Below are 23481 nucleotides of genomic sequence, written 5' to 3'. Positions count from 1 at the left end.
TAGGGGGGGTAAAGGCTGCTTCCAGCCAAGATCCAGGGCCTCTGCTGCCAGCCTCTCCTGTTGACCACATGACATGTGTCTCCAGGAGACGCATCTGCCTGCTGCGTGGTCACCGAGAGTGACCCGGAGCTGGAGGTGGAGTACCGCGAGAGCCGTGAACCGGAACTGGGGCCTGCTGGGCTGGACTCCGCCTCACTGTCAGACGCAGACACCGTGAACCCCGATGAAGACTCCTTCAGTATCCTGGGGGGCGACTCCCCCACGGGGCCCGAGAGCCTGGCGCATGACCTGCCGCCACTCTTCCTGCACCTCACGTGCTCCGTGCGGCTGCGTGGCCAGCACAGCTCAGTGCCTGTGTGCAGCCTGCCCACCTGCCTGGGTGAGTCTAGAGGTCCCCAGGGAAGGGCCACAGGGCCTGGTCCAGCCTGCATGCCTGTCTGGGGGTGGGGGAGGCCCTCTGCGTGTAACTCTTTAGCCCCAGACGCTTGGAATCTGTGCTTGTCCCGGGGCTCCAGTGACCCCTGACCTCCCCCCTCTCCCAGGCCAGGTGCTTTCTAGCCTGGAGGGCCCCCCCATGGGAGGCCGAGTTCTTCTGCGGGACCTCAGTGTCACTCTGGACGTCTTTGTGCTGACCTTGCCCCTGGAAGTGGAGCTCCCCCCGACCTCAGATCCTCAGCACCACCGGTGTGGCAGCAAGTTTGGCGGGGGATCTGGGGCCTCGTTAGAGTAGGGGAGCCATTAAGGAATTTAGAGACGCCTGGGGACTAAGGGTACCTTAAGGATTCCAAGAAAGGATTGCTGAGGAGGCCTTGGGAGGATGATAGGTGCTGACCTTTGACCTTTGCTCCTGTCCTGCTCAGGTCAACATCTGAAAGCAGTGCGTCCTTCCCACGGTCCCCAGGGCAGCCATCCGATGATGGGCTGGGGCCTCCACTGCCGCCTCCAGGGGAAGACAGGTACTTCCTTACCTCCCTCCTAGGCTTCCTTGCTCCCTATTGGTTTTGTCCTCTGGAAACCAGTAAGTAAACCTTTCTTCCAATTAGGCACCCAGGACTGTCTAATTTGGCCACACCCCACAGACTGGCTGTTGAGACCACCATGAGTGAGGTGAGGGCCTTCCCTCCCCCAGCCTAAGTAACCTCCCCTCAGCACTGTAACTGACACCCTTTCCATCAGATGGTGACGTAAGACACCCCCTTTATTCTGGGGTTCAGGGAGGCCTCTCCCAGTCTGTGAGGCAGAGTCTGTCCTGGTGTCTTCTGACTGAGGAGGGTGGTGATGCCCCAGTCGGCGTGGGGGGTGTCCCTCACCACTCCCTGCATTGCTCTCCGACCGTAGATCCGCTGGCTGCTGGAGGATGAGATGGTGGGGGCACTGCGAAGAGGGGGCATCCCCCAGAGCCCAGCCCTGCACCGCGCAGCCGCCCACATCCACAGCTCCCCCGGACGCTCCACCTGCCTGCGCCAAACGTTGCCGCTGAGTTTTGTGTTTGGGCCAGAGCGTTCTCTCACACAGTTTAAGGAGGTATGCTGCCCTCGAGGCGCTCCCTGGTCACCCTGGGGCCTGTCCTTCCCCAGGCTCCACAGACAGAACTGGAAGGCCCTCTCTCGGTTGGAGCCCACCTCCTCACCTTGTGGTCTGCCCCTGACCCCATGCCTGGCGGCCCAGCTCACCCTTGCCCCTGGGCCTGGTGAGCCTTGGGCAAGCCCCTGAGCCTTCTCATAACTCCCAGCGGGGATGCTAGTGTGTGCTTCACCGGCTACTTGTGAGGGGTCTGATGAGGAAGTATGAGGCCCACCAGTAAGGAGGGCTGCTCCCGCCTAACCTCTGGCCTTGGCTCCTGCTCCCTAGGAGTTCCGCCACCTCCACCTCCCTGGTCATGTTCTTCTTGAGGACCCTGACAGTGGCTTCTTCTTTGTGGCAGTGGGCCAACAGCCAGGTGGGTCCCACGGGGAGCCCCCTTCCCCGGCCTGGGCTTGGCACAGCCAGGAGGACAAGGCTGAAGGCCTCGAAGGGGAGGTGAGTCTTGCCTGGGCGGACCTGTGAAAGGAGCGGGTGGTGGTGGAAGTGTGGGGCTGTGCTCCAGCTTGCCCTCCTGACCCTCAGGCCCTGACAACCAGCCCCCAAGCCCCTGGCTCCCCAGAGGATCCTCAGAGCCCCCTGCTCATCAGTCTGCCCAACCTGCCCCAGGGAGGTAAGAGATGACTCGCATCTCCCTGGCCCTGCACCCATGTTCAGAAAGCATCCTCAGCAGGATCCAGAGAGGCTCCAGGCCTTCCCTTCTCTTCCCAGGGAGCCAGCCTGGGCCCAGCCGGGGACTCAGTCTCATGTCCAGTCAGGGCAGTGTGGACTCGGACCACCTAGGTAAGTTGGGGCGGAGCAGGGAAGACCAAGCTGATGGGAAGTGGACTCAGGGCCGCATAGTGAAAGGTCTGGGCAGGTCCATCAGTAGGGACTAACCCAGAGGGGCCCACCAAGCTGATGCACTTGGGGCTCACGTGAGCCTCAGGGTAAGGTTGAACTTGAGCATGTTTGACACAGGTTATGATGGTGGCAGCAGTGGCTCAGACAGTGAGGGTCCCAGTGAGACCCCAGGTGAGAAGCCCCCCTTCACGTTGCGGACCCCTCCTGGGCCGGCACCTCCACAGCCTTCCCTCATAGGCCTCCCTGGACCCTGCCTGCCTGACTTCTGGCTCATCGTCCGGGTGCTACAGGACCGTGTGGAAGTGTATGCACATGCGAGGTAAGGAGAAGCTGGGCCCTGCACCCTGACTCCGATGTTAGCGTTTCCCTGGTCCCACAACTCCCTTCTTCAGTGTTGTTAGAAGGCTGGACTTGGGACTGAGGTTTTGGGTAGGGATCTGACTTGTGCTCTGAGGCTGGGGGCTCCTGACCACTTCCCACATGTTGTAACAAAGCATGTCACTCCGCTCTTCTAATGGAGTTGAAAAGCTGATGAGGATTTTGGCTCCTAGCCAAACCTTAAGAGAATCTGTAGTACACAGCAGCCCAGGAGCTATGGGTATATAAAAATAAGGGATAATAGGTAATATTTAACAAGTACTTGCTCTGTGGCAGGCACTGTGCTATGTTTGTTACATGGATCACTCATTTGATCTGTAACATACCTGTGAAGTATTATTATCCTTGTGGTCCGAATGAAGAAACTCCAGCACACATAGGTTATATTACACTTGCTCAAGGTCCCGGTTAGTAAGCAGCAGCGCCATACTTAGGCATCTTGTTCAGTGCTGCTCTAATCATGGGGGTGGGCATGTTAAGAGAAGGGAGGACCACCATTCTGACAAAGAAGATCGGAGGATAAAGAGGTGAACTGCATGATGGAAACCTCAGGTGGTACCTACATGGAGGCTGGTGAGGCAAGCCTGCAGCCCAGGCTTCCAGAATTGCTGTTGAGAATTCCATGTTTCCTAGTTCCCTTCATGTTTACTTCCCCTTGTCCAGTCCTCCTTCCTTTCCATGGTTCCTGTTGGTCCCTCCTCCCATGACACCCTCCCCTCTCTCCCTCCCCACTGCAATTCTGTGTTTGATGCATCCTCCCCAGGAGCCTGATTCGGGAGGATGGGGGGCCAGGCACCGAGTGTCGCCACCTGCAGCAGCTCCTGGTGAGGCGAGTTGGGGAGATCTGCAGGGAGGTCAACCAGGTAAGGGGCAGCCGGGGGCAGGCCTCTCCAGGCATGGGATGCAGCCCAGATGACGAAGAAGTTTCCAGGAACTTGACTTTCAGAGGCTGTTGATCCAACTTGGACGTTTTCTTTGACCCTTAGTTACTGGGATGCTATTACTCCGCAGTGTCCTTACAACCTGAGGAGCTCTCCCAACCCACCCCCAGAGTGGGTTACTCTCTCATTCCCTTCCAGTGACTGTGAGATGCTCCCTCTCATTGCACTCAGCTAGCATTAGGGATGAGATAATGAATTAAGACAGAGGGAAGCTTATGTCAAGTGGGGAGAGATGGATATGAAACAACTAAAACACACAAATTATTTCCGCTGCAATTGTGAAGGCTTCTATAGAGGAAAAGCAGAGACTGTGAGAGCACTTAACAGGGATCTGACCATCTGCAGTGTCAGGGAAAGCTGGGAAGAAGAGATTTTTAAGCTGAGATCTGAAGGGCAGTAAATAGATTCTGGCAAAGAGGAGAGACAGATGTTCCTCACTGGCTTCAGCACTCAGTGCCTGGAGCCCAGTGACTGTCAGACACCATCTCTGAGCTCCCAGTAATTACTGATGCTCTTTTTGACCTCCAACCCCCCAGTGATAATGGGCATTCTCTCTAGCCTTTGATCACCCCTCTCCACCACCACCAGCAGTGTATGCGGGAATATTTCAGTTCCCCAAGAGCTGGTTCCTTCTTCTCTCAGCGGCTGCTTCTTCAGGACCTGCACGACAGTCATGTGTGCAACTCTCTTCTGGTGGCTGAGAGCGAAGAAGATCTGTGGCGTAGCGAGACCCCCTTCCACTCCCGTCAGCGAGTACCACTGCCCAGCGATGGTGAGTCCCACTCAGGAGCCTTCCTTACCGAAGACTGCTGAAGCTGGGGGTGGACCAAATAACTCGTCATTACTTGGTCCTCGGTGCCAGATAACACAGTGAGAACAAGGAGAAGAGGACAGAAAACGATCACCGGGTTTGGCTGCCACGGGGTCATCAGTGACTTTAGTGAAAGTGCTTTCAGTGGAGACAGGAGTAGGAAACCAGAGGAAGTGGAAACATGAAAGGATATTAGGCTGGAGGAGCCGGGAGTCACTCCTCTTTCAAGTCACCTGGCAGTGAAGGGAGAAGCAAATAGATCCAGCAGAAACTAAAGGAAGGTGGGAGGCAAGGCAGGAATTTAAAATAAGGTAGAGACTGGAGCATGTTTCTGTTGCATGGGAAAGAGCCAGCAGAGGGGGAGCTGTTGAAGAGTACAGGAGAGAAGGGACACAGAACAGGCGCTGCTGTGACCTGTCTTCCTAAGGGCATGCTCTGCCTGGCCCTGCCTTGTTTTCTGAAATGACCGTCTCTCCCCTGCAGGGTGATAGCCGAGGCCGAGGAAAGGGGCAGGGGATGGTGGACAAGTAGGCCAGCTCACAGGCGAGAACACCGGAGGGGTGGAGCCTGAGGGCCAGTAGGATTTGCCCTCTGATTGGCTGTCCCTCCAGACAGGCAGGCATAGAAACCTTTGGGGTTTCTGAGATGTCTGGTCACAGGAAACACACGATCATCTACTTGAGATGGTAATCAAAATCTCCACACTTCTGCGCCCTTCTCGTATTTCTCATGACCTCTCACCCCAGCTCACAGAAAAAAGCCAGATTGTGCCATTCCTTTGCCATTCTCCCTCAGTTCTAAAAGTAACGTCAGATCACTCCTTATCTTTAACATGCTCGGCAAGTCTGTAGACAAACGTTCCTAACAGCTACAGGAGAGCGCGTCTCTCAGCACGTCCTGGGATATGTTCCATATCAAAGCAGAATCCCTGTAACTGATGGACTTCCCAGGGTCTAGAAGACATCTTCTGCAAATTGAATATGAGCTGCGACCGCCAAGCACTTCTTCACAGTGGCTCCCAGCAGCCCAGGGTGTGAGACTAGTCAGAGCCCAGATCCAGCCCTTCCTCATTTTAGTCTTTCCATATGGTTTTGCTGAAACCCTTAGCAACCAGCATTCCATTCCAGACTCTGCAGCCCCCTGGGTGTCCTGTACACTGCTCCCATCTTAGAGCAGCTTCTCTGGGAAACCAAATTGCCACCTTGACTTACTGGAAGTTTCCTCATCAACCTGGAAACCAGAAAGGGGTCAGTCAAGGCCATGGGCTGTAGCCGCAGGCTCTTGCAAAGAGCCACCCAACCCTTCGGGTTTTCTGGGCTAGCTGTCCTCCAGAGCAAAGGGCATAGTGTCCCCTCACTCTGCTATAGGGATATGTAAGCAGTCACACACATTCTGTTTTAATGGGGTTTGTATTATTATTGCACTGCCCAATGAGTACATGAGTAGGATGTGTTCTGTATTGTATTCTGACAGACTCAGAGTGTCCTGGCAGCATCCTCAGGATTATGCTTTGCCTTTCCTGACACCTCTTCTTAGCTCCTTCTCCATGTCTTCCTAAGATAGTTCTGAAAACCTCTGTGCTATGACCTGTCTTCCTAAGAGCTTATTTTAATACCCAAAGCAACCATCTTTCCCCCTCCGCAGAGCGATCAGCCAGAGGAGTTGGGGGTTGAGGACAGGTAGGCCAGTTCACAGGTGAGAAGTCTGAGGGCAGAGGTCTGTGTCTCATTTCTGATCCACCGTCTCCTGTCCCCCAGATTATGCTGCCGACGAGAGCTGTGGGCCCCGAGGGTACCTGGCCGCCACAATGCAGTTTGTCCCTGGCCATTTCTCCTGTGACGTTGTCTGGGGAACCGTGATTCGAGTCCACTCACGCCTCAAAATGGGACCCAGCATGGGCGTTTCTCGGGGTATGTGATTGGCATGGGAGGGCAGGTGGAGTGTAGAGGGGTTGGGAATTGGAGGGGGAATCTGGAGAGGAGAGTTTCCTAAACCCAGGTTCCCCCTATAGCCATCCAGGCCCTACGCTCTGTGCTTAATGCCTTCTCTGTTGTGAACCGGAAGAACATGTTTGTTTACCAGGAGCGAGCAACAAAAGCTGTGTACTATCTGCGGTATGTGGGTCCTGGGAAGCCGGGCCACAGCCTGGGGCAACGGAGGAGCTGCTGTCCAAAGCCCTCCCATGCCACTCTTTCCCAGGCTCCTGGAGACGTCCTGCAGTGAGCGGCCGTGGGACAGTGACGCCCTGCCCCCGTCCCTTGCTCTGTCCCGAAGCCAGGAGCCCATCTGTTCCGAGGAAGCCTCGGCATGTATCCCCCACTCCCTGATTCCCCCTTACTCCTGCAGACTTTGCTCCCTGGAGCCAGGCCATGACCACAATTGCCCTGCAGGGTCCTCGTTCTCCCCTGGACATGGCATCCAGCCGCAGTTCTGATGCTGCTCGTCCTGTGGGCCAAGTGGACAGACATATCCAGCTGCTGGTGCATGGCGTGGGGCAGGCAGGTGAGGGCTGTGGGGCAGGGGAGGGGAGTGACCAGATGCGGTTCCACAGTCCTCTGGGACTTCTCTTCTTATACTAGCTCCGGGCCTCCCTCGAGCAGGAGCTGGGTGGAAAGGATAGGCTCCTGGGATGTTGAAGGGTAGGACCTGTAGCTGGCTAAAATGCAGCCACATGTCTAAACTGGGTAACCATGTGGCTAGATGGTAGTCCCACTGGCCAGATACTGGGGCGGGTTTGGGATACATTGAGCCCAAGGTATCCAGTAGGCAACTGGCTCATTTATTTATGGCTCAATAAATGTATACTAGCATTGAGCTAAGACTGTTACATATGAGATAGATGCTATTATTATTCCCACTGTATTGAGGGAGGCACTGAGGCTTTGAGAGGTAAGACTCGCCTGTCACACGTTGAGTAGCTTGGCAGAACTAGAACTTGGTGCTGGCTGCCTCTGGTGCACAGGAACCTGTTTGAGTCTGCGTTAAGGGATGAGATGGGGTGGGTGGATCTTCTGCCAGCGTCTCCACCTCCCCACCGTGTCCGTGTCCAGGTCCTGAGATCACGGATGAGCTTGTGCGGGTTCTGCGTCGGCGCCTGGATGAGGCCACACTAGACGTCATCACAGTCATGCTCGTGCGGAACTGCAAGCTGACGCCAGCTGACGTGGAGGTCAGCTCCCTCCCAGGCTCCCTGCGTGACTCCACCGCAGCCGCCAGGACAGTCGCAGCCAGAACCTCTTTCTTCAGCTCTGACTCCCCTTCCTTCCCTCTCTGCAGTTCATCCAGCCCCCAGGGAGTCTGCCCTCAGAGGTGCTACACCTGGCACTGCCACCCTCCTGCCGGCCCTGGCTTCCCGCCCTGGCCTGGTACCTGCGGCAGAACCTGCTCATCTTCCTGCACTCCCCCAAGTACACGGACAGCAACAGCCGGAACCACTTCCAGGTGAGGCTGCACCCCCAGTCCACCCTTGCGTGCCTGCTTGCTGAGTTAGATGTTTTCTACAGATGCCCCCCCCGACCCATGTACCTGTGTACACCCATGGATCTCTGAACACCCCAGCCCCTCCCCGGCCTTTATTACCTACCTGTGTCTTCCTTCGCTCTTGTGTGTACCTGTTCCCCACTCTTCCTGTGGACACCCGTTCCCTGATGGCTTTTGTCCATTTGCCTGGTCTTAGCGCTCGGTGGCCCTTCTCTCCCCAGCATCCACTCCCACCACAGGGTGGCCTCCCCGACTTGGACATCTACTTGTACAACAAGCCTGGAGGACAGGGTACTGGGGGCAAAGGTACAGTGCAGCCCCTGGGCCCGTGGCGCCATGGGGTGTGGGAAAGCCTGTTCCTGTCCTGTAGCTGGATTGGGTGGGGAGGGGCAGGGCCCGGAAGTCCCAGAGCTGAGCTTTCCTTTTGGATTTCTACCCAGGGGTTGCCTGCATCACTCTAGCTTTTGTGGATGAGGAGGGAGCCCCCATCTCACTGGCATCATGGCCCCCCTCTTCTCCGGGGCCCCCAGACCCACTGCAGGAGGAGGAGTTCGAGCAGCTGACTCAAGTCACTCGCTGCCCAGTCCTGCCGGACAGTTCTTCAGGTGGGGCAGCTTGGTCAGAGAAGGGGGTGTTCATTTAATGCTGTGGAAACCAGGGACACACTCAAGTAGCCCCCATTCTTTCTTCCAGCTCCAAGCGGGTCCCCACGGCTTCGATTAGATGTGTGGGAAAAGGGGAACATCAGCATTGTGCAGCTGGAGGAGAAGCTCCGAACAGCAGCTCGCCAGGCCCTGGCGGATGCCATCATGGAGCTCTGGCTGCTGCCAGCGCCGCTGTGTACAGAGGATACATCCACAGGTACGTGGAGTCTGGAGAACCCCAGAGGTCCAGGTGAGGTGGTATTCCAGGTCAGGATGCCAGGAGAGTCTGGGGAGACATGGCAGAGGCTGCATCTAAAGTACACATTCAGCAGTTGTCCATCACCTTCTCTGCATCAGCAAGGTGATACACTTGATAGAAATGTATGTGTGCAATTGGTCACTCAGATTAGGGGTATGTGACCAGGAACTCCCTACACACACACACACACACACACACACACACACACACCCTGCCATTCAGGAACAGGTGTAGTATGTAAATGCATGTCTGTTTCTTACCAGTCTTGGGGCTGGCTGGGTTGCAGGAACAGGTAGAGTAAGTAAATGGCATGTCTGTCTCTTACCAGTCTTGGGGCTGGCTGGGTTGTCTGAAATGGGGGTTGATGGTCAGTGATAGGAGTCTGTGATGCCTGGTGCCCACAGGAAGTCTCAGGAGTGGGTCACTGGATACCAAGAGCCCTGCAGGCCGAGCCAGCACCTTTCCCCCCAGCCCTGGCCCTGGCGAACCTGTGACTCCCCCCAGCAAAGCTGGCCGGCGTAGCTTCTGGGACATGCTGGTAATGGGAGAAAGGGAGGTGGTGAAGTTGATCTCTGCCTTCTTGCCTGCCTCCTGTCTGCCCTCTCTATTCCCTGGAGGCCCTGCCCCAGAGCTCCTGTTATATGAAACTACTCTGTCCCTTAGACAGGAGTGTACAGAGCGTGGCATGTTCTCACTTATATACAGATAGCCTCAGCTTAAGTGTTTTCATTTCCTCTTTCCTTGTCAGATCCTCACAGCCTGCAAGATTTCAGCAGGCCTGTTACTAGTGAGGCCACTGAGAATCTGGAAAGTTGAGTAGCCTGCTCAAGGCTGCTTGGTCAGCCTCCAGTTCTTCTGGGCTCTTATAACTATTCTTGGATGCCTCCATCCTCCACCACATTCCCCTTCCCAGTAGCCCCTCCTCATTTACTGCATTGCCCCCAGAGTAAAACAGAATGTGGGGACTTGGGTTCCCCCAAAACAACTGACGACATTGTCCTGGATCGGCCAGAAGACACTCGGGGCCGGAGGCGTCACAAAACGGAAAGCGTTCGGACTCCAGGTGGGACTGAGCGGGCAGCGGGCCCAGAGTCTGGGGCCCAGAGACAAAGGTATGTGTGTTATCATGGAAAGTGTGCTGTGGAGTCACAGGGGCTGTTGAGTGCATGTGAACATACAGGTCTTGTGTGTCGGTGCGAGGCTGTTTCTCCTGCTGTGTCTTCAGACGGAGGACCACACAGCTGGAAGAGGGCGAGGCGGGCACCCTGCAGCCTGTGTTTGCTCGTGTCGCTCAGCGCTGGATGGAGTTCATGGTTCAGATCGGTGAGACCCCTCTCCCACCCCCGAGCCTGTGGCCCAGTCCCCAGCCCCCAGCCCCGAGCCCCACCATGACCTCTGTGCCCGGGATCCAGGATGCGCCTCGGTGTCCAGGAGCTCCACTCACATGGTGTCCCGCTTCCTCCTCCCATCCGTCCTGTCTGAGTTCACCACTCTGGTCACCTCAATGGCTGGCGACACCAGTGTCCGCATCTTTGAGCAGCATTTGTGAGTTTGGGGTCTCATGGAAGCTGAGGTGGGAGAGGCGATGGCCAGGGGATGGGGCCATGGATGGTCTGCTTTCTGTCCATCCCTCTCTCCCACTAGGACTCCTGAGCCAGAGCTCTTCAGTCCTTGTTCCCTTGGACAGTTGGGCCCACCGCCCCGCCCGGCAGCTGAACGGCACCTGCTGCTTCTGGGCAGGAACTTCTCACAGTGGAGGAGACCCACCCAGCAGGGTGAGGCCACAGCCTACAGTGGGGGTGGGGGTCTCAGAGGGACTGATCCTGTAACCTCTGACCCTGTGGGGGGCAGTGAGGGATTGAGAGGGATCAGCCCCAAGACCTTCATTTTGCCCCTTGACCCCATAGCTGCCAAAGCTGTGCAGCGCTTTGAGCCGGGAGGTGATGGGAGCGTGGGGCGAAATGCTCCCCGGCAGAGGTTCCTGCTGCTGGAGGTCGTGGACAAAAAGGTAGGCATGGGGCCAGGGGCTGGGTGGTAGGAGGGGCTCTGTGATCCCACTGACGCTGAGCCTTGACTTCCAGCTCCAGCTGCTGACCTACAACTGGGCTCCAGACCTGGGGGCGGCCCTGGGCCGAGCTTTGGTTCGCCTCGTGCAGTGGCAGAACGCGCGCGCCCATCTCATCTTCTGCCTCCTCAGCCAGAAGCTGGGGCTCTTCCACCACTACGGCCAGCTGGACTTCCCAGTGCGGGACGAAAAGGTGCCTGCCGTCTGGGCCCCTCCTCTCCTGAGCGGTCAGCTAAAGGAAGCTGCCGTCCAGAAACAGGAGAGGGGACAGGCTGAGAGCAGGGGTCATAGGAGGGCGAGTCAGGGAGGCAGCCACGGGGTGGGAGAGGAGGTCTGAGGGCAGGGGCCCCAGACCCCTTGTGAGGCTTCATCTCTCTCAGGAGCCAAACCCATTCCTGCTGCCGACCGTGGAAGCAGAGACCCTCATCCGGAGTGCAAGTCCCCCCCTGAGCCGTGAGCAGGGCCGGCTGAGTGGGTCCTCGCGGGGCGGGGGCCCCCTTCCCCTGGACACATTCCCCTTCGATGAGGCCCTGAGGGATATCACGGCTGCCCGCCCCACCTCCTCCCTCGGCCCTGTGCCCAGACCGCCTGATCCCGTCACCTACCATGGACAACAGTTCCTGGAGATCAAGATGGCAGAGCGCAGAGGTGAGCATGCTGGGCTGGGCGGCAGGCAGGGCCAGCTAAGGAGTCTGGCAGGAAGAGGGGCGGTTGCTCCTGGGGTCTGCTACTAAAAACCTCCAACTCCTAGAGCTGGAGCGCCAGATGAAGATGGAGAACCTGTTTGTCACGTGGCAGCAGCGCTCCGCCCCAGCCAGCATGCCCATCAGTGTGAGTGCCCCACTCGCGTCCTCCGGGACCATCCCGTGACTCTGCCCTGGCCACCGGCCAGGTGCTCACTGTCCATTTCCCCAGGCCGGGGAGCTGGAGACCCTGAAACAGTCGTCCCGCCTGGTGCATTACTGTGCAACGGCCCTGCTCTTCGACCCTGCAGCCTGGCTGCATGGGCCTCCAGAGACCTCGGGGCCCCCGGAGGGACAGGTGAGGCTCCAGACTCTGGATTTCTCTGGGGGACCCCCGTTTCTTAACCCCTGAGAGGGTGGCTGCCGGAGGGTAGAGTCTCTCTCAACCTCCACCCCAACAGCGGCGCCATCGCCCTGAGTCAGCCTCGGGAAGCCGAGAATCCCCCGCCAGCTGCGACTCCTCAGATGGGCCTCCGCTGGGTGCCCGGGAGGAGCCTTGGTTGAAGGAGCTGAGCTTGGCCTTCCTGCAGCAGTACGTGCAGTATCTGCAGAGCATGGGCTTTGTGCTGGTGCCGCTGCGGCCCCCCTCGCCTGCCCGCAGGTGAGCCCCTCTTGTCTCCCTGCTCTCCTCTCCTCCTCCATGGCAGGTGAGGCCTGACACTCCCTTCCCCTTGGGTCCTGCTTGGGTAATGAGGGCCATGTGCACATTCAGCTCACCAGGCCCACACTGTGACACGGTTCATTTCACATATCCAGATATGTGAGTTTGTTTTCTCTCTCCTCTCTGTTTTCAGTTTGATGCCTTTTCAGAGTAGTAAATGTAAGTCACGCTTTCTTACTCAAGATGCCCCCTAGGCCCAGAAAGCCATTTCCCACCTGCTTAGTGTTTCTGTAACCAGCTCTCCATCTCCCCGGCCTCCCACTCTCTCCCAGACCTTAGGAAGAGGACAGGCCTGCACCTCCAGGATGTTTCATTCGGTTGCCCCTCTCATTTCTCTGGGACAGACCCCAGGAGGCACTCTGCTCATTGCCCTCCACAGCCAGGTCCCAGCAGTAGGGATTTCTCTGGCGTTCACATCCTTCCCATTCAGTTATGTTCTTCCCAGAAGTCAGAATTCCCTTTTAAAACCAAAGACACTAAGGTTAAATATATGTTTCTAGAGGAAAATTTTAAATCAAGTCTTCCTCCCTCTCAAATCTCTCCAATCAATAGGCTTGGTCCCTATTTCCTTGAGGGTTAACTGGGACATTTCTTCTTGCCGAAGGTTTTGACCCCCGCCCACCCCCAGCAACAGTTCCAGCAGTTTGTAGTCCTGAGTATGATGAGTGGGTCTCATTGGCTCTTTCTATATTGTCCTCATTCACAGTACTTCTCTTTATCCCCTTTGTCTCTGAGTTGAGAAGAACAATAGGCTTTAGATCACTGAAACTGAACCTTTCCTGCTCAAAAGAGAACCCCTTTTCCCTCTCAGAGGAACCGTCCTTACCAGGGCATCAAGCGTCCACTTGAGCTTTCCCCGTGAAGTCTCAAGATGGACATCACCCACTCCCCTCCCATCCTCCCCTGCTGCCCCCAACAAGCAAGTACTGCCATATCCCACAGGGGTCTCCCTTTAGTCACAGCAGCCTCAGCGGCCCCACCCTCATCCTCTTGCTGGAAGAGAGGGACCTGTCTCCACCTCCCCTTAGAGCAACACATGCTGTGGAGAGAGCCCCGCCCCGCAGTCTAGCCCCGGACTGCACACTCAGCCTTCCCACTGACCCAGTATGGGACCCAAGCAGGTTCTTCCCTCCTCTGGGCCTGTCTCCTCGCCTCCACAGTGATGCCATGTGAACCGGTTCTGGGTCTGATAGCAGGGACCCTTCACCCCACAGGCCTGCCTCACCCCCTTGTCCCTCTTCCTTTTCTGCAGCACCAGTCGGCTTCGGGCTATGGCTATCCTTGGAACAGAAGGACGGGGGTCCTTTTCCTGCCCGAAAACCAAGGCTGAAGGGAGCCCCAAGGTAAACACCTCATCATGTGCCTTCCCCAGCAGTGAAATCAGCAATGCCTCAGACACCAGCATCACTGAGCCTGAATTATTTGCCCAAGGCCTAAAGTCAGGGGCCCTGGATAATGACTGAGGTCATTGATCCCAGCCTGACACCATTAAAGTCACTGGCCCAGGGGCCTGTTTCCCCAGTGAGCCCCCATCCTTGCCCCTAAACCCCAGTCTTTCTCCTTTCTGCAGAGCACGGGCTCTTCAGTCACCACATACCACCTGCAGCGGGCACTGCCTGGGGGCATCATCCTCATGGAGCTGGCTTTTCAGGTAAACAGGCGGAGCACCGAGTGAGGAGAGCCAGGCCTTCCTGTCTCTTGCCCTCCTGACCTCGTCTTCGTCCTCTCTCCAGGGCTGTTATTTCTGTGTTAAACAGTTTGCTCTGGAATGTTCCCGAATCCCCATGGGGCAGGCTGTCAACTCTCAGGTAAGTGGTGAGGACAGAGGGCTGTGGGGTCTAAGTGTGGCCCCAGCAATGATCTGCTGCTGTGGGTGGCCGGGTCATTCCAGTGCCATGATTGGCTTAGCTACCAGTCACACTGCAGTAGTCCAGTGCCGTATTTAGGCATGGCACTGGGGCAGAAGGCGGTCTGGCCCTGTAGTCATTCTGGCACTGACCATAGACGGTTGGACAGTGAGGACATTTGAGCTGAATGGGTGATGTGACACATGGGTGGGCCAGTGCCAGTCCTGGCTTAGAGCTGGGGACAGCCTGGCACTGTTCATATAGTCACTAACACTTAGAATGTGGACTAGAATCCCCACCCGTACAGTATACCCCCACACTTACTTTTATTTCTATCCCTGATTGCCTGAAGGCAGGGCCTCTGTACCCCACGAGGGCTGAGTACTCAAGAGGGCTCAGAATGAATGAATGAGTCAGGACCAAGTGTGGTCAGGGACCTGAAGCCCTCCAGCCTTGCGTGAGTTTGGCCCCTTTGGGTTGTCAGGCTTGTCGTGCAAGGGTCTCTGCCTTCCTTGTACCTCGCGTTTCTAAGAGATCAGGGTCTGACTGGGCACAGGCTGTCACCCTCCAGGACAGACGGCATACACTCCTCCCAAATCCGGACAGCTTCAGATCCAGCTCATAGGTGGTGGGCTCTGACTCAGGTGTGGATGCCTGGTCTAGTCATCACCGGAGAGTGAGATCCAGGAAAGCTTGGTGACTTCAGTGTAGGAACCTGCCTGGGCCAGGGCACAGCAGGGAGATTGGACGGGCAGGTACTCTTCCACACTTTGCTGTAGTATTGGCGGGACGGACCCACTTCATTATTCTCTTGAGCTTCCTGAAGTCCTGACTTCCCTGACCCCTGATCTCTATCCAGCTTGTCTCTCTCTGCCCCTGCATATCTAATCTGTATCCCTACTTGGATTTCTAAGTTGCTTTATTATTGCTATTAGTTAGTAAGTGCTTAGTATACATCCTAAGCAAACAGGAGAATTTTATTCCTGCTGAACAGATGGGGAAACTGAGGTTCACAGAGGTTAAGTGATATGCCCCTGGGACACAGCTAGTTGGTGGCAGTACTGGAGCTGCAGTCTAAGGCTCATCCTTGGCGACTGCAGTGTTTATCACGCTGCTTCAAATTTAGAGGGCCTTTCCTTTATTTCCATAGTGGATGGGGAAACGGAAGCAGAGAGGTCATGACTTACCCAGGGTCCTGCAGCTACTCTGACTCCTAGGCAATTGTCTCGTTTACAGTCATTGATTTCCTTTCCTACTAGTTTTTTGGCCAGTGCCACCAAGGGCCATGCTCATGTAGATTCTGCCATTCCAGCCTCACTTATCCAACTGTTAATACACTCTCAGTAATGCTGATTTCCTCCAAGAGAAGCCCAGCTCCATGTCTCTGCCTTCCTTTCTTCCTCCTTCAGTGGTTTGTTCCTTCATTCATTCATTCATTCACAGATCAACTAGAGAAGGCCCACCCTGGGCTAGCCTTGACAGGATATCCCAGATGAAGCTTTACAAATGAGTGGGAGTTAGTCAGCTTTGGGGGTCAGTGGGAGCAGCATTTAGGCAAAGAGAATGGCCGGTACAAAAGTGTAGAGAAAATATGTGATATATACTTGGGAAGAGCAAGTAATTTGATGAGAAGATAAAACTGGAGAGATGAGAAGTGACCAGGAAAACCTAATAGTAATTACACACCTGGCCTACCCAGCCCACCGTGTTTAAAACTGCATCTGCTTTATCACTTGATTTTCCATAACGATCTGCTAATGTGCTGTGTATTCATTTACTCTGATGTTTATTATCCTCTCCCCACTGCTAGACTGTAAGCTCCTTGAGAGCAAGGGTGTGTATCCCCAGCACCTAGAACAGTACCAGGTAGGCACCTGGTAGGCATTCAGCAAGTATTTATTGCATGAGTAAATCTGTGCTGGACTTGAGTGGACTCTGGGATACAGAGTTCAAAGGTTCATCTCTCAAAATGGTCAGTTTCATGTCAAAAGTTACAGCACAGATGAAGGTAATGCAGAGGGCCTCTCACAGAAGCGTTTCTGGCAGAGGGACCCACAGGACTGGGTGAACCATGAGCGGCGTTTTCCCAGGCAGGAGGAGGGAGGGGTGGGGGTGCGCTGGGCAGCCTGCCGTCGTTCCCTGACCTGGTCCCCCCGCCACCTCCCCAGCTCTCTATGCTGTTCACAGAGGAGTGCGACAGGGTGCGGGATCTGATGCACGTGCACTCGTTCAGCTACGACTTCCACCTGCGCCTCGTGCATCAGCACGTGCTGGGCGCCCACTTGGTGCTGCGGCACGGCTACCACCTGACCACCTTCCTGCGACACTTCCTGGCCCACCACCCTGACGGGCCCCACTTCGGCCGCAACCACATTTACCAAGGTCAGTGCCCAAGGGCAAGCCAGCGAACCCGGAGAAGAACAGGCCGCAAGCCAGGCCCGAAGGGACCACTTCCGGGGGCCAGACCTTGTTTCTGTCTCTCCTCTCCTGTATTGTCAGTCGCCTTGTGTCACCCGGACCCTGTCCTCACCTTCTGTCTTAAGTAACTCCCAGTCTGTTTCCTGAGTTTAGAGCCTGAGCCGCTCTGTCCCATCTCCATGTCCCACAGGAGCTCCCCAGAAAGACTCAGTCTGCTCGTCAGTCAGAGCCTCGAGGACTGCTGTCCTCCAGCCCACCAGATCACTGTGTCTGGGGCTCAGTGTCTCCCGTAACTCGCCCCTCAGGGACCCTGGAGCTCCCCACCCCACTCATCGCTGCCCACCAGCTATACAACTACGTGGCCGACCATGCCAGCTCCTACCATATGAAGCCACTCCGGATGGCCCGGCCAGGAGGCCCGGAGCACAACGAGTATGCCCTGGTGTCAACATGGCACAGGTAAGGTGGGAGGGGACGGGTGGAGCTGGAGCCAGGGCCATCCTTGCCGCAGGGGGACCCGTGTTCTCCTAGGCCGGAAGGGTGGGCCTGGCTTCATTGGAACCCCTGGCTTGACGTCTCCCCGACCCCCACTGCTCAGCTCTGGCTCCTACCTCGACTCTGAGGGACTTCGTCACCAGGACGACTTCGACGTGTCTCTGCTTGTCTGTCACTGTGCTGCACCCTTCGAGGAGCAGGGAGAGGCCGAGCGGCACGTTCTTCGGTCAGCAGACCCCCTGCCTCGAATGCAGCTCTTGCCCGGTGGCCCCCCGTCCTTGCCCTGTCTCTCCTACCAACTGTCACACTCCTGCCCCCTGCCCATCCTAGGCTGCAGTTCTTCGTGGTGCTCACCAGCCAACGAGAGCTGTTCCCCAGACTCACTGCGGACATGCGCCGGCTCCGGAAGCCGCCCAGACTGACGCCTGAGCCAGAGGCCCCTGGGAGCTCAGCCAGTAGCCCTGGGGAGGCCTCCGGGGCCGGTCTGGCCCCCGGACCAGCTCCCCTCTTCCCCCCACTGGCTACAGAGGTGGGTGCGGCACGGGCACGGCTGGCTCAGCTGGTGCGGCTGGCTGGAGGGCACTGCCGGCGGGACACCCTTTGGAAGCGCCTCTTCTTGCTGGAACCACCAGGACCTGATCGGCTGAGGCTAGGGGGGCGCCTGGCCCTGGCCGAACTGGAGGAGCTCCTAGAAGCAGTTCATGCCAAATCCATTGGGGACATTGACCCGCAGCTGGTAAGGGGCTGGGATGGGTGCTCGGAATGCCACCAGCAGCCAGGGTAAAGGTTGCAGGAGTCTCAGAGGTGGCTCCAGGACAACAGATCCATGCCTGTGGACCTTCCCCCCAGGACTGCTTCCTGTCTATGACAGTCTCCTGGTACCAGAGCCTGATCAAGGTTCTCCTGAGCCGCTTTCCCCAGAGCTGTCGCCATTTCCAGAGCCCAGACTTGGGAACTCAGTACCTGGTAAGTTTCCTTGACCTTCCTCTGAAAGAAATCCTCATCAGAGGGATGACAGGGTCCCCCTCAATGAGTCCCAGCCTGACTACATAGGCTCTGGAGGGAGGTTGAGATGGAGTGACTACACAGGTAGACAGGAGGAAAACTCTTCAAGCACCAAGCCATAGCATGTGCCTCACTGAGAATAACCAAGAGCTGTGCTCTCAGGACCCTCAAAGGCCAAACCTTGGATAGTGATCCCAAGGGCCAAGCTCTGGAACCTTCTAAGTGGTTAGTTCATGGAGGTTCAAGTCCCAGAAAGGACTTCTTGGGCTTTCAAGACTTTTTTTTACCAGTGTGGTCCTCAAACCAGCAGTATCAGCCCCACCTGGGAGCTGGCTGAAGTGCAGATTCAAGGCTCCACCCCAAACCTGCTGGCCCAGAAGCTGTTTTTCCACCATCTCCACAAGTGCACATTGGAGGCTGATAGGTTACTGGGAAGTTCAGTGGAGAGAAGAGAGCTATCACAGTGGGCACTAGGGACGGAAAGACTCAAGGATGGGCCCAGTTGAGAGCAGCAGTTTAGGAGGGGTGAGGTTCAAGAGACTTCTGAAAAAAAAGTGCTTGGTCCATGGTGAGGGGTCCTGCCACATGGTGCTTGTGGGGAAGACAAAGCATCACCCAGAAGCTGAGGTTAGTTAGTTAGGGTAAGGCTGCAGTAGTGTGGGCGAGTGTGAGCAGATGGCGGTGCTTCTGTGGGTGGCAAGAATGCTGAAGCAGGAATGAGTTTGGGGGAAGGGCGATGAGTCTGAGGCCCAAGAGGACCTTGCAGGACCACCGTCTAGAAGGTCTACGGCTATTGGGGACTGGAGCTCAGGAGAGGAGTGTAGGCAGCACTTACATGAACAGGTGGTCACTGAAGCCCCAGGCATGGAAGAAACTGCTTGGGGAGAGATCACAAAGCTGGGCTACAGGGACGGACATCCGGGAGGCCAGAGACACGAAGGGAGAGAGCCCCCCCTATTTTGCTGGGCTTCAGATGGTGATGCCCGCTTGTGCATGGCCTTCCGGTCAAGGACCACCCCCCTCATCCTGACGTTGCCAGACAGGCTGACTGGGAGCCAGTGAGGATGAGGAGCAAGGTTGCAGCGCGGGCGGGCTCAGGTGGTGATGAAAGCCGGCCTTCCTCAGGCTGGTCCCGCCTCCAGGATGCCCTCATGGAGAGCCTCTGCCTCACTGTCCATCTCATTGTGTCTTTGGCTCTAGGTTGTGCTGAATCAGAAGTTCACGGACTGTTTTGTGCTAGTGTTTCTGGACTCCCACTTGGGAAAGACGGTGAGAACAGGGGTGGGGGGTTGTTGAGGGGCTTTGTGTCAGCCCCAGTGGGAGGCTGTACCCCAAATGCTCCACCCCAGAGCCTGCTGAGGTTGGGGAGCCCTGCTTCCTGGGCCCAGCCTGCCCACCTCTCACCACTGCACCCACCCCGTGTTCCTTAGTCTCTGACGGTGGTTTTCCGAGAGCCCTTCCCTGTGCAGCCCCAGGACAGCGAGAGCCCTCCCGCCCAGCTGGTCTCCACCTACCACCACCTGGAGTCCGTCATCAACACAGCCTGCTTCACCCTCTGGACCCGCCTCCTCTGAGGGACAGGCCACTGAATGTCCTCGAATCATGGCTCTGGAAGGTTGCCCACTTGAAATCTTAGACCAGCCCTTCCAGGTCCCTGGGCAAGATTGGACACTGAGGGATGCCAGAGGTCGTGTGAATGTGTCTTGGGGGCCTGGTAGCAGGAGCTACGCTCCCTAAACACTTGCTGCCAGTGAGCAGCGCAGAGCTCCAGAGGGTCCGCTCACCTCCTGAGGTGCCCGTGTCCTCTAAGGTCCCCAGGCCCTTCCAGAAGGAGACTCCTCTTCTGCTCACCTGGCTGAGTTGGGAATTCTTCATATCAGGTGGCAGGTAGACCCCTTGGAGCTGCTCTGCCTGAATCCTGTCCGACACCCACCTCCCCCACCCCCATCGTGAGCCCTCTGGTCATCAGTTCCCGCTGGAACATCACTGCCAGACAACTGCCATTGAGATAAGACACCTCCGTTCGAATCCCAGCTCTGCCTCTGAAGCAGCTGTGACCATGGGCAAGTCCCTTGGCCGTTGTACCCTTGGTTTATCTGTACAGAAGGAGCACGCACACAGCAACCAGGCACAGACTGGAGGGCCTGAACGTGAGCTGTATGGCTCTTCTCTGCAGGAGGGAAGCGACCCAAAGAAACTAAAAGTTAGACACTGTGTGTCCTCCCCCTCCCCCTCCAATAACATACACACGTGGAAACGTTCAGCGGGTTGTCTTTATTAGAGGAGACTCAGTGGTGCTGCTCACCGTCCCAGAGGCATGTGGCTGGAGTGCAGGACCTCACTGGCCAGCCTGTGGGCGGCCCCTCATCTCCCAGTACGAACGCAGCCAACTCAGGCCCTCTACGGTGTCTCCTGATGGGAGCGGGGCGCGAGGCATCTCAGCCCATGAGGAGGAAGACAGCCCCTGTCCGACACTGTCCCTCCAGGAGCCAGGCTCAGCCCACCCTCACCTCGAGGCTGGTACTCGCAGCCCACAAAGCCTGTGTAGCCTTCATCTTCCAGCAGTTGGAACAGATACGAGAAGTTGAGCTCTCCAGGGCTGTTGGGTTCCCCCCGACCTGGGACCTGTGCCACCTGCACGTGCCCTGGGGGTAGATGTAGGGGGTGGGAAGAGTGGAAGGACAGAGGAAACCTCATGGCAGACCAGGAAGAAGCCAAGAAAGGGGCCTCACCAACAATGGGCAGGAACTCACGCACGTTCCCCGTCAGGTTCCCGTCCATGATCTGCCAGTGGAATAAGTCCTGGGGCAGAGATTCCCACCGTCAGAGACCCTGCAGCCCGCACCACTGTCCCTGGATTTGGAGAACACGGGCCCTCTGAGAAGCGCGCCCTCTCCCCCACTTACCATCTGTAGCTGGAGGTTGGGTCTTCCCACCTTCTGTAAGATGGCTGCCGCTGGGAGAGAAACCAGGGACGGGGGTCATGAGACTCAAGGAGGGCTCAAGAATCAATGGACAGGAGGCAGCAGGGGGCTGGGGGCCTACCCTGCTGGGGCGTGTCCAGGAAGTACCGGGGATCCGTGATGCGGGTGTTTATGGGCTCCAGCAGTCCCACGAGGTTCTCCTAGCACCAGGCCAGATCCATGAGTAGAGCTATTCCTACTGTGCTTCCCCTCCACATACATATATGCATGAAGTATGTGTGTCTGTATGTGTTTTCACTGTTGTGTGCATGCACAACCGTGTCCAACTTTGAGACCTCATGGACTGTAGCCCGCCAGCCTCCTCTGTCCTGGGATTTCCCAGGCAAGAATACTGGAGTGGGTTGCCATTTCCTCCTCCAGATGACCTTCCTGACCCAGGGATCAAACCCACGTCTCCTGCATTGGTAGGCGGATTTTTTACCACTGTGACATCTAGGAAGCCGCTTTCACTTTCTCACCTGAGCCAAAACCTCAGCTGCATGCCTGAGGTTCTCCAGGAAAACTGTCTCCATTTCACCCCTGACCACGGCTCTGTCAGCCCCCTTGGGCACTCGGCCAGCCATCAGGTGAATCCTGTGGGGAAAATGGGGCTGGAGGGGGCTGTGGAGTCCATCCTCCTCGAAGAAGCCTTCACTCCCACGCTCCCTGGGCACTTCTCTTTCAGCTGCCCTCCCACTGCACCAGCCTCCCATCTCTCCAGGTCTCCAGTCGGGACCACCTGGCTGTGGTGCTCAGGCCTCCCAGCGCCCTCAGACACTTAGGTCCACCTAAGACCACGACCTTTCCCAGATTCCTTCTGAAGGCCCACCATCCTCCTGCTTCAGAGACCACAGGTCCTCACTCAGCCCCTCCTGTGCATCCAGATTCTCCTTTTCCATGGCCCTTCTCCTCAGGCCTCACCTTTAAAAAATTACTTTGACCCTTATGCTCAGGTATTCCATGCTGCTTGCCTCTCCTCCTTGCATCTGTTTCTTAGCTTCTTCCCATCTGTTTTCTGCACACACATACCTCCCTCTGCCTCATAACTGCTTGTTGCCAGTTCCTTCTCAGCCTGGTTGCCCTGTGCAGGACTTGACATTTACCTTGATCAGCCCCACTCCGAGTCCCCCACCTTCTCCCTTCACCGCCTCATCTTTCTCAGCCACCTCCAAAGCAGATAGGCTTCACCTCCAGCCTCATAAACTCTGTGGAATACACCAAGCCCCGGGGGCGTGAGGCTACTACATCCCTGCCTGGAATGCTCCTTTGGTCAAGCAAGCACCCACCACGGAAACCCAGTTCTACATCACTACCTGTTAAGAAGCTTTCTCTGATCCCAGACCGAGTTAGTACCCACTCTGCTCCCAGGTCTCCTTGAACTGACCAGTCCTCTTAATGGACCACTGCTTTGTTGACTGTGTTATGTCCCAGGTCATACTGAGTTCCCAGCATGAGGTGAGCAAGAAAGAGTTGCAAACTGAGTGACATACACACAGATGAAATGCAAAAGGCGATTTACAAGGGACCAGGACTGAAGAGGCAGAGACGGGACTACCCCTGAGCCTCTTCTCTCGCGGATTATGGGGGCGGGGGAGTGGAGAGGGGAGGTTACCTGGAACAGCCCAGAGCCTTAGCGTACAGCACCGCCTGCTCCAGGCCTTCTCGGAAGGCCGCCTGCCTCCCGGGAACAGCCCCCAGCCCATTCTCCCCCTTCTCTCTGTCTCCTGCGGAAAGAATGGGCCTCAGCTCCCTGCTCCTTCCCCCCGGCCCCACCCTGTCCCGGCCCGGGCCCTCCCGGCGCACCCGGGGGCGTGTTGATTAGCACGACCCGTAGCCCGGCTTCCCGCGCCGCGCGCGCCAGCGCCTCCGGCGGCTCCGCATACGGCCAGCCGATCTCGGCCGCTTCGAAGCCGGAACTGCCCGCGGCCCGGAGCCGCGCGGGAAAGCCCGAGAGCTCCGGGAACAACCACGACAGGTTGGCCGAGAAACGGAGTGGAGCCATGGCTACCCGAGAGCGCGCGCGGGGCGGAGTCTCCGCGGCTGGAAGCCTGCAACCTCGGACAGGGTCTAGCGGGGGCCTAGAGGGCCCGAGGGGCGTGCAGGGCCGGGGAAAAGGCCGGAGGGCCGCACTTGGGGGGCGGGGCGGGGCGGGGCGGAGCGTGGAGGACTCGGAAGTGGTGAAGGAACCCGGCCCGGCCGCGTGGGGGCGCGCTGGCGCCGCGAGCTGGGTGTCGGCCCTCTCGGGCTGGGAGACCCGTGGGTGGTTAAGAGCCACGGACCTACCAGGAAAGTGCACTTTTCCGGACGGGAGAGGAAGGCGCGGGGAGGGGGCGCGGGCCCAGTTAGG

The 23481-nt window shown here is 57.2% G+C and overlaps 2 protein-coding genes across 5 annotated transcripts in view; one reads left to right on the top strand and one right to left on the bottom strand.

Moving 5' to 3' along the window:
- Nucleotides 1-20434, top strand: part of SZT2 (SZT2 subunit of KICSTOR complex) — a 52239-nt gene extending 31805 nt beyond the window's left edge. Inside the window, exons 32-72 of one of the 2 annotated variants that reach the window (XM_043878651.1) lie at nucleotides 86-379; nucleotides 543-684; nucleotides 861-956; nucleotides 1044-1107; nucleotides 1339-1524; nucleotides 1852-2019; nucleotides 2107-2194; nucleotides 2293-2364; nucleotides 2542-2743; nucleotides 3566-3665; nucleotides 4386-4515; nucleotides 6312-6464; nucleotides 6566-6668; nucleotides 6754-6859; nucleotides 6945-7056; nucleotides 7605-7723; nucleotides 7831-7995; nucleotides 8256-8340; nucleotides 8475-8639; nucleotides 8728-8895; nucleotides 9342-9475; nucleotides 9883-10049; nucleotides 10163-10260; nucleotides 10350-10482; nucleotides 10582-10712; nucleotides 10845-10945; nucleotides 11019-11195; nucleotides 11383-11650; nucleotides 11754-11833; nucleotides 11918-12043; nucleotides 12147-12346; nucleotides 13659-13749; nucleotides 13977-14057; nucleotides 14140-14214; nucleotides 16422-16635; nucleotides 16977-17130; nucleotides 17270-17392; nucleotides 17497-17902; nucleotides 18016-18132; nucleotides 19372-19440; nucleotides 19602-20434. In XM_043878651.1, the coding sequence (XP_043734586.1) occupies nucleotides 86-379; nucleotides 543-684; nucleotides 861-956; nucleotides 1044-1107; nucleotides 1339-1524; nucleotides 1852-2019; nucleotides 2107-2194; nucleotides 2293-2364; nucleotides 2542-2743; nucleotides 3566-3665; nucleotides 4386-4515; nucleotides 6312-6464; nucleotides 6566-6668; nucleotides 6754-6859; nucleotides 6945-7056; nucleotides 7605-7723; nucleotides 7831-7995; nucleotides 8256-8340; nucleotides 8475-8639; nucleotides 8728-8895; nucleotides 9342-9475; nucleotides 9883-10049; nucleotides 10163-10260; nucleotides 10350-10482; nucleotides 10582-10712; nucleotides 10845-10945; nucleotides 11019-11195; nucleotides 11383-11650; nucleotides 11754-11833; nucleotides 11918-12043; nucleotides 12147-12346; nucleotides 13659-13749; nucleotides 13977-14057; nucleotides 14140-14214; nucleotides 16422-16635; nucleotides 16977-17130; nucleotides 17270-17392; nucleotides 17497-17902; nucleotides 18016-18132; nucleotides 19372-19440; nucleotides 19602-19745 (5807 nt within the window). In that variant the 3' untranslated portion in view covers nucleotides 19746-20434. Of the gene's footprint in view, nucleotides 1-85; nucleotides 380-542; nucleotides 685-860; nucleotides 957-1043; nucleotides 1108-1338; nucleotides 1525-1851; nucleotides 2020-2106; nucleotides 2195-2292; nucleotides 2365-2541; nucleotides 2744-3565; nucleotides 3666-4385; nucleotides 4516-6311; nucleotides 6465-6565; nucleotides 6669-6753; nucleotides 6860-6944; nucleotides 7057-7604; nucleotides 7724-7830; nucleotides 7996-8255; nucleotides 8341-8474; nucleotides 8640-8727; nucleotides 8896-9341; nucleotides 9476-9882; nucleotides 10050-10162; nucleotides 10261-10349; nucleotides 10483-10581; nucleotides 10713-10844; nucleotides 10946-11018; nucleotides 11196-11382; nucleotides 11651-11753; nucleotides 11834-11917; nucleotides 12044-12146; nucleotides 12347-13658; nucleotides 13750-13976; nucleotides 14058-14139; nucleotides 14215-16421; nucleotides 16636-16861; nucleotides 17131-17269; nucleotides 17393-17496; nucleotides 17903-18015; nucleotides 18133-19371; nucleotides 19441-19601 lie in introns of those variants that run through there. The other variant, XR_006336002.1, reaches the window with a different exon arrangement.
- On the bottom strand, nucleotides 20427-23280 carry HYI (hydroxypyruvate isomerase (putative)). Of its 3 annotated transcripts, XM_043878654.1 has the most exons (8): nucleotides 22938-23277; nucleotides 22747-22858; nucleotides 21614-21728; nucleotides 21217-21295; nucleotides 21078-21127; nucleotides 20904-20973; nucleotides 20682-20816; nucleotides 20427-20583 (listed from the first exon to the last, which is right to left on the bottom strand). In XM_043878654.1, exons 1-8 carry the CDS (start codon nucleotides 23134-23136, stop codon nucleotides 20510-20512), a joined length of 834 nt encoding a protein of 277 aa, XP_043734589.1. In that variant the 5' UTR covers nucleotides 23137-23277; the 3' UTR covers nucleotides 20427-20509. The 3 variants fall into 3 exon arrangements, with proteins under 3 accessions (XP_043734589.1, XP_043734588.1, XP_043734587.1); XM_043878653.1 differs by having other exon boundaries at nucleotides 20427-20816; nucleotides 20925-20973; nucleotides 22938-23280; XM_043878652.1 differs by having other exon boundaries at nucleotides 20427-20816; nucleotides 22938-23278.
- Nucleotides 23281-23481: the final 201 nt, after the last annotated feature.

The sequence above is a fragment of the Cervus elaphus genome, chromosome 20 (assembly GCF_910594005.1).
Source record: "Cervus elaphus chromosome 20, mCerEla1.1, whole genome shotgun sequence".
Lineage (NCBI taxonomy): Eukaryota > Metazoa > Chordata > Mammalia > Artiodactyla > Cervidae > Cervus > Cervus elaphus.
The sequence above is the reverse complement of the archived record's forward strand: the minus strand, read 5'-3'. Positions and strand labels throughout refer to the sequence as shown.